The sequence below is a fragment of the Molossus molossus genome, unplaced genomic scaffold (assembly GCF_014108415.1).
Source record: "Molossus molossus isolate mMolMol1 unplaced genomic scaffold, mMolMol1.p scaffold_m16_p_16, whole genome shotgun sequence".
NCBI lineage: Eukaryota > Metazoa > Chordata > Mammalia > Chiroptera > Molossidae > Molossus > Molossus molossus.
Window position 1 is genome coordinate 29,827,853 of NW_023425351.1, and position 10,053 is coordinate 29,837,905.

The following is a 10,053-nucleotide window of genomic DNA, read 5'->3' on the forward strand; positions in this document are numbered from 1 at the left end:
GCCTGATTTGTATACATTTTGCTTAAATAAACTAAAAATTCTTAATATGCCTGTTTATCTTTTTAACAATATTAAAAATAACTATATGAACAGAAAAAGTTAAATATGTATCAGTAAAATAATGGATAATTGATTTAAAAAATAAATTTGGCATTTTACTTAAAAAAATTTTTTTTTATTGATTTTAGAGAGAGAAGAAGGGAGAGGGAGTGAAAGATAGAAACATCCATGAGAGAGAACATCGATTGGCCACCTTCTGCATGCACCGCCCCCCCATTTGGCCCACAACCTGGGCATGTAGCCTGACTGGGCCACACCAGCTGGAGATAATTCATGTTTTTAGAAGTGTTTTTAAAATGTAAGTGGAACTTTCAGAATGAAGTTATTCATGAAGAAGTAGTATAACTTTATCCTTCTGGGTACCCAGAAAAAAGTAGACAGGATTTGGAGTTTCCAAGGTGATATTATTTTGGACTATTAGTTTGTTTTGCTCTTATGCAAATAACATGTTGAGTCAAAAACAGTTCTCAAATAGTAAACAAAAGTGTGCTTTTACTAGTTGGATGCTCATCCTTCAAGACTAAGCTGAACTTGAAGCCTTTAGTCTGAGGCCAAATTAATCATGATGTTTTACGGGTTCTGTAGCTTCTTGTGAATTAGTCTATTTTAATTATATTACAGCATGATATTTTAGCTTATGTATAGGTGTTTCCTCCACTATGTGAGCATTGTGGATTCCCCATTATATCCAGTATCTTTGTATCCTCTGCTTTGAACTTAGTTCTGACAATAGATGCTTAACCACTTTAACAAGTAGTGAAGGAGTGTTTAAATGAATGTGAATGATTCCCCAAGACAAATTTAACAAGTATCAGCATTCTATGAACTAGTTCCATTTATTTTCTATCAGCCCACTGGCTGCATTAAAGTACCATTCATTTTCGTTCAAATCATATAAAGTATTATTCTTCAGTGTCAACAGGCTAAAATCATTTTCCGCAAAGAAGATCGTTTTTTGGGGGGCCTAGAAAATGACGCCCACAAGAATGAAAGATTTAACCCCGGCTTCCAGGCTTTGTCCTTCGTTCACGGCTCTCCCCTCAGTCCTTCCACACAGGCACGCGGGGCGCCACACTCCGGGAAGGGAAGCCCGGGGTGCAGGCTGGGCGTCTGCGGGCTGCGGCAGCGGGGGGCCGGTGTCGCGGTTTCAGAGCTCCGCGGACGGGAACGCGCGAGACCGGGTAAAGGTTGCCGGCGGGCCGCATATTCCGCGCACGTTCGGCGGCCAATCCAGCCGGGTGAGGCTCTAGGGCACGGGGCGTGCGCGACCAGTGGGGCTGCGATCGGGTTAGGAGCCGGCGTTCAGGGCTCTCGGCGGCGGCCGCAGCGCTGTCCCCTGCGTCTTCTCACGTGCGGAATGCTGCTGCTGGCGGTGGGCGGCCGGTGGGCGGCCGGACCGCGGCTCTGCGGAAAGAGGGCGGCGCTGTGGGCGGCCACCGCGCTCCGAGGCCCCGGGGCGGCCGTCTCGCGGGCGGCCTCCGGCAGCAGCTCTTCGAGGCCGGGCGGCGGCGGGAGCTCGGTGCTGCGGGGAGTCGCGCCGCCTTCCCGGCGTCCCGTGCCAGCGCAGGTCGGCCGTCGGAGGGCTGGAGGGCCGGTGTAAGGGTGGGAAGTGAGCGTAGCGCCCTATCCGGGGAGCCTCGGCTCTCCGGCAGTTTAGGGACGCCCTTGGCTCCAGTGCAGAAGGAGCCTTCTGCGGGGTCCGTGGGAGTAGCAGGTGTCGCCTCGGGAACAGCCCGTGGTCTAGGAGCGAGTATAGGAGCATTCGGTGTAAATTGGTTATTCCCTGGGTAGTTCCAAGCACTTTACAGGCGGTTGCAAATCCAACGGGTTTGTGGAGATTTATTTTCTCTCCTGCCCTTTTGCAGAAGCTCGGAAAGGTTAATTTGCAACAAAAAGTACATGTACCACCTGGATTCCGAATTACGAATTTGGATAACCTGACTTTGAGTTCTATTTTTTATTAGATGGTTCTGTTTTTTAGGAGTTCGTTTGCTCCCTGGAAAAAGGACGGAGAAATTAATCCTCTCATTTTAATCTGAGTTAATTGTCTTCTAATCCTGACCTATGAAATATCAGGATTAGCAGACATGGTTGAAACTTGGAGGAAATGTCTAACATGGGAATTGGAATCTATAGTAAAGCAGAGCATGCCTTTTAAAGTGTGTGTCTTGTGAAATTCATTTTCAGATGCTCGGGGGACTTTTGTTCCTGTGAAATTTGATGGGAGGTTTCAAGTAGGGATGCAAGGGGATGGATACAGGCCCGAAGGAAGACTTTTGTGTGTGTGTGTGTGGTACTAGCTATAGTGTAAGTATTTTAGAAGTATTAAAAACAGTCTGAACTTTACACAATCTGATTTTTCAGTGTTTTACTTACATTATTAAAATTAGTTTATTTAAAATAATTTTTAATAATCACATTAACTTAATAATTTACATTACTGCCCTGGCCGGTTCAGCTCAGCGGTTAGCGCGTGGGCTTGCGACCAGAGTCCCAGGTTCCATTCCTGCCAAAGGCACATACCTCGGATGGGTCCTGTGGTTGGCAACCAGTGATGTGTCTCTCACATCTGTGTTTCTCTCTCTCCCTCCCTCCCACTCTATCTGAAGGTAAATGTAAAAATATTCTCAGGTGAGAATTAAAAAAATAAAAAAATAATTTACATTATTACAATTAATTTTAGTTTTTGAAGAGCAAATGCATGTAAATCTTTGATAATCAAACAAGTGTGATGTTCTCATTAACAGTGGAATAGAAGAAGCAATTCCAGTAAACTTTTTTAAGGTCACACTATTTCAAAAGCTTGGAGCTGGGATGCAAACCTAGGTCTTCAAACTGAAACTCAACATGTGTCTAGTTATAACTAAAATTAAGGAAAGTCATTCTGTTAGCCAGTTTGATTTCTTGTTGTTTTTATTTTTTTTCTTTATTGATTTTAGAGAGAGAGGAAGGGAGAGGGAGAGAGAGATAGAAACATCAATGAGAGAGAACATCGATTGGCCACCTCCGACATGCCCCCCACTGGGGATTGGGCCCACAATCTGGGCATGTGCCCTGACCAGGAATTGAACCAGCAACCTCTTGGTGCATGTTCAACCTGTGAACCACATGGGCCAGGCAACCAGTTTGATTTCTTTAGCTCTATAGATTATTTGGGAGAATTCCTTAAATCATCTTATGTGACAAGTTCTCTCTTCATAATCCTTTTTTTTTTATCCTCACCCGAGGACATTTTTGTATTTTATCTTGAGATACAGAGTGGGAGGGAGAGAAGGAGGAAGAGAGAGAGAAACATCCATGTGTGAGAGACACACCGACTGGCTGCCCCCACACGACCCCAACCAGGGCCAGGGACAAACTGCAACCGAGGTACATGTCCTTAGCGGGAACTGAACCCGGGCCTCTCTCGTCCATGGGGCGACGCTCTAACTGCTGAACCAAACCGGCCAGTGCCATAATATATATATATTTTTAATCCTGACTCATGATTGATTCCCTCCTGCACGACCTGACTAGTTGGATTGGGGACCAAACTGAAAGCAAGTTACGTGCCCTTGACCAGAATTGAACCAGAGGCTCTTCAGTCCATGGGCTGACACTCTAACCACTGAGCAAGACAGCCAGGGCTCTTATTATCTTAGAAAAATTTGTTTTAAATTTAAAAGTTAGTCTAAATGCAATTTACTATGTACATACTTATAAAGCTCTCTGTTTCAATAGATACCTGTTTGTTGGGAAAGATGTGTTCAATGCTTACATACGCAAGTTGAAAAATCAGAAGATGGAAGACTGATATATACTGGGAATCTGGCCCGAACAGTATTTGGTGGGTAATCAGAAATGAGGGTATTTTCTTTTTTTTTCCCTTTTAATTGTTAAAAAAAGCTCTTAGCATGTGTTACTTTAGCACCTCTTAATTGCAAGACAAGGAAAAATTAGATTACAGTTTTTTTCTTGTGGCCTGTTGATACAACATTTAGAGGTTGAGACCTTTGCAATTTCAGATTTAAAATAGATTTTTGAAGTCTATTATTACTTTGTGATCTTATGGCTGAGTATTAAAGCTTCCTTCCTTTGTTTACCTCTTGGGATGTTTAACAACAAAATAAAAAAACAAAAAGTGTGTATTTGTGTAATGTTTGAATATACAGAGAAAAAAGAATGGAAGAATACCTCTGAAGAGTAGTTGTTTTCAGGGAATAGACATTTATTTCATATATTTTAAAATTTGGCAGTTAAAATGAGCATGTAATACTTTTTTAATACATTTTTTCAGGTCATTTCAGAACTTTCAACAAACATGTTTATTGTGGCTTTTCCAGGTGGTAGAGAGTTATGGAGAAGGAAAAGACAATGTGCTAAATTGCTGCAAGTTTAAAGCTCTTTCCTTAGATCATAATTTAGGATTTAGTGTAGAACAATTTAGTAGGGAAAGTCAGGAGAAATTAGCTTCTCATTATAATCTGAGGATTATTATTATTATTTTTTTTATCCTTGCCCGAGGACACTTCCATTTTTTGTTCAGATACAGTGGGAGGGAGAGAGAGGGAGAGAAAGAGAGAGAGAAACATGGACATGGAAGGGACACACTGAGTGGTTGCCACCTGCACAACCCATCCAGGGCCGGGACAAACTGCAACCAAGGTATGTGCCCTTAGCGGGAACTGAACCCGGGTCTCTCTGGACCGCAGGCCGTCCCTCTAACCGCTGAGCCAAACCGGCCAGGGCTGAGGATTATTTTTGTAACCAAGTCCACCATAAGATTTCAGCACCCACATCTGCATTTGTGTTTTTTAAAGTAATTATTGATTGATTGATTTTAGAGTGAGAGGAAGGGAGGGAGAGAGAAACATCCATTTGTTGTTCCACTTATTTATACATTTATTGATTATTTCTTGTGTGTGCCCTGACCAGTAATCGAACCAGCAACCTTTTGGGGTATGAGACAATGCCCAACCAACTGAGCCACACCAGCCATTTTTAAATATACAGTTCAGAAGTCATTGATATTAAATCTTTCTAATATAAGTTGAATACATTTCCCATGTATTTCTTATCCACTGGTGTTCTTTTTCATTTTTTACTTTTGGTAATTTGTTGTTTTAAACCTGGGCACTTAGTTTGATAAAGTTAGCTCCACGTTTGAAGATTTAAAAAAAAAATGTTTTTATTGATTTTTTAGAGATGGGTGAAAGGAGAGAGAGAGAGAGAAACATTAATGTGAGAGAGAAAACATCGATTGGCTGCCTCCTGCATGCCCCCTACTGGAGATTGAACCCGCAACCCGGACATGTGCCCTGATGGGGATTGAACCGGAACCTCTCAGTCCATGGGACGAAGCTCAGTCCACTGAGCCATACCAGGCGGGTGCATTTGAAGATTTCATATTAGATATGTGCAAGTGCTTGTTAATAATTTTATTTGATAATGTGCTGACTGAATTTATTTTTATAGTATTCATAAGGATCTTTGAGTAATAGTAAATCTTTTTGGGGGAACTGAGGTAGAGGCCAGTTAACCCTAAAGCAGATTTCCCATTTGGAGAGGCAGTACATTGGAATGGCCAATGGCCTGGACTTGAGTCACATGGCCTAGATTTGAATCCTAGCTCTGCCACTTGGTAGCTATGTGACCTTGATCAGGCAAGTTCCTCATTTTCCTCATCTCTTAAAAAATACTTCATGATAATAATTATGCATATGTTATAGGACTATCTATAGTTTTCATGAATAAAATATGTAAAGTGCTTAAGACAGAACCTGGAATGTTATAACACATGTATTTTGATCTTGTAGTTTTAATGAAGACATAGTAAGAAGAAAGGTGGAAAGTAATTGGATAGGTTGATTCTTTTATAAAATTTAAAAGTATTAATCCTCTCCCTTTTTTTTTTTCCTATTTAGGTGTGAAATGTTTCTCTTATTCTACAAGTGTGATCAGCCTTGCATTTCTACCATACATTTTTGCACAAAATAATGTTATATTTGGAAGTCTGCCTTTGCAAATCTTATTTTATGGCATCATAGGAAGTTTTACAGTGATCACTCCAGTCCTGCTTCACTTTATTACAAAAGGTTATGTCATTCGGTTGTACCATGAGGCCACGACAGACACTTACAAAGCCATTACTTACAGTGTTTTGCTTTCAGAAATGAGTACCGTGTTTCACCAGAATGACGTAAAGATTCCAAACAGCACACACGTGTTTACCACATTTTATGCTAAAACAAAATCACTGTTAGTTAATCCAGGTCTCTTTCCAGACCCCAGAGACTATGACCATCTAATGGGTTATGACAAACCATTCACTTTTGATATGGAGGAAGCCAGTGAAAAGAAACAGCTTGAAGATGAGAAATAAGTCTGTCGTTTTTATGTTTGTGCTTCAATGTGATTTATTTTTCCCATGTAAAATAATAAAATTGCCTTTTGTTTTTTGTTAGTGACTGATAAAAATAATTTGAAACTGTAGCAAACAACTTGATTACTTTTCAGAGAATTATGTTCCTTTATAATAACAAGCTATGTTTGCAAAACAAAACTTAATATTCCACCATTTGTGTTTTTAAAGAGTGTGAAAATACATGTACATGCTGGCATATGCATGAGTAATGGAATAAGTATGGTTGCCTCTCAGCTGGGGATCAGATGTCAGACACAAAAGGGAGAGTTATTTTTCCTTTGTTGGGGGTAAGATGTCAAACAAATGAGGGAAGTTATTTTTCCTTGTGTTTAGATTTTTCTAAGAGCATTGATACTGTCATTTCTCACATTAAAAACTATTTTTAAGCTCTGGAAAGCAGTGGTAATCTGCTTTCTTTTGGTTTAGTGCGAGCTTGTTGCCTGCAATCTCTGGCAGGGCTACCCATAATAAGGTTCTCCATGTGGTCAGCTGTGGGGGAAAGGGGGACCTAAGCAGTGTTGTGTTCTGTGGTTCCATTTGTCCCTCGTGTGCACTCCTTCCTTGGTGCACCCTATAAGTAGGAAAAGCACATATACTAAGTAGGTGGACAGTACGTTTTATAAAATAGCAATCTCGATACTAAGTATTGGTGTTTTAAGATTTTTACCTCTATTTATAAAACTTGGTTTCCATGAAGGATTTTCAGCCAAGAGCAAAGACTTCAAACCATGCTCTTTAGATCTGTAGATACTTATTAAGCGCCTAGAGTATGCCAGGTCTGTGTTCATTGCTAGAGTCACAGTTAAGAACCAAACACTCAGCCTGGCTGGTGTGGCTCAGTGGATTGAGCATTGTCCCATGGACTGAGAGGTCCTGGTTCGATTCCTGGTCAGAACACATGCCCAGGTTGTGGGCTTGATCCCCAGTGGGGGATGTGCAGGAGGCAGTCAGTTGATGTTTCTATCTCTCCCTTCCTCTCTAAAAAATCAATAAAAACATTAAAAGAAAGAACCAAACACTCAGACTGTATGGAGCTGCTTAATGTCTTATCGCCTGCCGAGGTGGTAAAGCTAATTTTCGTGGCTTGCCTCTGTATGAGGAAGGTTGGTGGGGAAGCAGCAGAGCCATCACTAGTTCATAGGGACAATCACTGAAGTCTGAAGCTGTCAGAAGCTAATGTGATTTATATTTTTCTTTTAAAAAATCATATCAAATTGCTCATAAAATATTGGGAAGTAGAAGCAAGAAAAAATTCCTAGTTCTCATAAAACAAACAGCATTGTTAACATTTTAAAGTTTTCTAAGGGTCACGTTCATCATAATTTGTTTTTTGAGTACATGGTATCTTTTTTTGTTGTTTGTTAATTCTCACCTGAGGATATTTTTTCTATATATTTTTAAGAGAGTGGAAGGGAGGGAGGGGGGAGGGGGGGGAGAGAGAGAGAGAGAGAGAGAGAGAGAGAGATCATCAAGGTGAGAGACACATTAATTGGTTGCCTTGTGCATGCACACTGACTAGGGCCTGGATCGAATCTGCAACCCAGGTATGTGCCCTTGACCAGGAATCAAACCCTCGACCTTTTGGTCCTAGGGCTGACACTCTAACCACTGAGCCATGGTGACCAGGGCAATTATACCTTTCTTCAAATGTCCTCTATTCATGTAAACATTTTGTCACTTTTGTAATGGAGTGAAAAACCTATTTTTGTTGGTATCGGAATAATTCTTCAAAGACAGCTTGGTAGGTTAGGGAAAAGAAAAACTTAAAAGACTGAGTGAGAAAGATGACTTCTCAAAAGAATCAGCATGCAGAAGATGACATGATTCTTCACCTGAGGTCTGTCAGTAGAAACAACTTGGGCTAAGGTAGGGAGGAGAAAGGTATCACATCTCTCCATGCCACTTCACTCCCCTTAACTCTGGAAGAGTGATCTTGAAAACATTGGAAAGGTGATGAGTCCCCGTCTGTGTATATGAAGGGCACTGAGTCAGTTTATTTGAGTCTCAGAAGGCAGGGTGATCCCAGCTGACATCTGGATTACCTTAGGTAATATACCCTTGGACAATAACATGTAATATTTTCCTTAATGTAGAGTTCATTATACTGAAAGACTGCAGCTTTGGGGAACAAAGGTAACAAAATGGCCATGAATAATATTCTTAGCTTGGAAACAATTGTTAAAATTGTATTCTGATTTTTTCAGATCACTACTTTTGTTGTTGCTTTTCATTGGTAATGTCAAACATTCAGAAGTATAAGAGGACAAGAAGCCAATATGACCAACTTGTGGACAATATTATTTCATCTAGACACCAACTACTTGCCCTCTACTTTTATTGGGAAGCATCTCAGACATCATAACCTTAAATATTTAATTTTGTAACTCTATAAGATAAGGACTTTAAAAATATAACAACTAGACCATTATAATACCTAAAGCACTTTGCACAATGTTATAAAATAGTCTGTTCAAATATCCAACTGTTTTATAATCCACCCTCCCCTCCAGTCCTTTTTGTTTGGATGAAAATCTAAGTAAAGTTCACACTTTAGTCATCAATTTGTGACATGTTTTTTAAGACTTCAAATTGTGGACCCTTCCATTTTTTTTCACTTTTATTTTCCTCTTTGCAAATTATCTGTTGACTGAAACGGAATTGTTTGTTCTTTACATGTTTTCATGGTCTAGATTTTCTGATTGTTTTGCCAAGGTGTAATTTAACATATTTCTCTGACTTCTGTATTCCTATAAATTGGTAGTTGGATTTGAGGCTTTATCAGATTGAGTTTTGATTATTTTGGACAAGACTGATTCATAGGTTATATTGTTACATAAAAAATTGCCCCTTAAACTTAGAGGCTTAAAATAAGAAACATATAATATTGCACAACGTCTGCTGGTCAGGTATTCAGGAGTGACAGCTAAATGGTTCGCTCTTGAGGTTTTAATCAAGATAGCAGGTGCTGCTGTCATCTGAAGGCTGACTGGGGCGCAGGACGCACTTCCAAGATGGCCCACTCATGTGGCTGATACATCGGCGCTGGCTTTTTGGCAGGGGGCCTCAGTTTCTCACCTCATGGAACTCTGTTTAGGACTGTTTGCTTCCCACAAAGCAGTTGGTCCAGGAGAGCGAAGTGGAAGCCACAAGATTTTATAATGTACCTTGGAAGTCGCACATTGTCATTGTGCAATATTTTGTTAGTCACATGGTCAGCCTTATTGTTGGGGAGGACTACACAAGATTTGCTTATGTAAGGGTCATTGAGAGTCATCTTGGAGGCAGGCTACCACAGTGGTCATCCATCAAGAGGTGCACAATAGCCCTGGCCTGTTTGGCTCAGTAGTTAGAGTGTCGGCTCGTGGACCAAAGTGTTGTGGGTTCAATTCTGGCCAAGGGCATGTACCTCAGTTGCGGTTCATTGCTGGCCCTGGTCAGGCTCATATGGGAGGCAACCAATCGATGTGTCTCTCTCACATCAATGTTTCTCTGTCTCTCTTTTCTCCCACCCCCACACTCTATCTAAAGATAAATGGAAAAAATATCCTTGGGTGAGGATTAAAAAAAAAAAAAAAAGCGGTGCACAATGC

At 40.8% G+C, this 10,053-nt stretch overlaps 1 protein-coding gene across 2 annotated transcripts; it reads left to right on the plus strand.

The window, feature by feature from the left end:
• Nucleotides 1-1,346: 1,346 nt before the first annotated feature.
• TMEM70 (transmembrane protein 70) lies at nt 1,347-7,345 on the plus strand. 2 transcript variants are annotated; one of them, XM_036263810.1, is made up of 3 exons: nt 1,347-1,627; nt 3,781-3,886; nt 5,964-7,345. In XM_036263810.1, the coding sequence occupies exons 1-3, from the start codon at nt 1,418-1,420 to the stop codon at nt 6,419-6,421; spliced, it is 774 nt and encodes a 257-aa protein (XP_036119703.1). In that variant the 5' UTR covers nt 1,347-1,417; the 3' UTR covers nt 6,422-7,345. The 2 variants fall into 2 exon arrangements, with proteins under 2 accessions (XP_036119703.1, XP_036119704.1); XM_036263811.1 differs by lacking the exon at nt 1,347-1,627 and adding an exon at nt 1,730-2,367.
• The last annotated feature ends 2,708 nt before the right edge of the window (nt 7,346-10,053 follow it).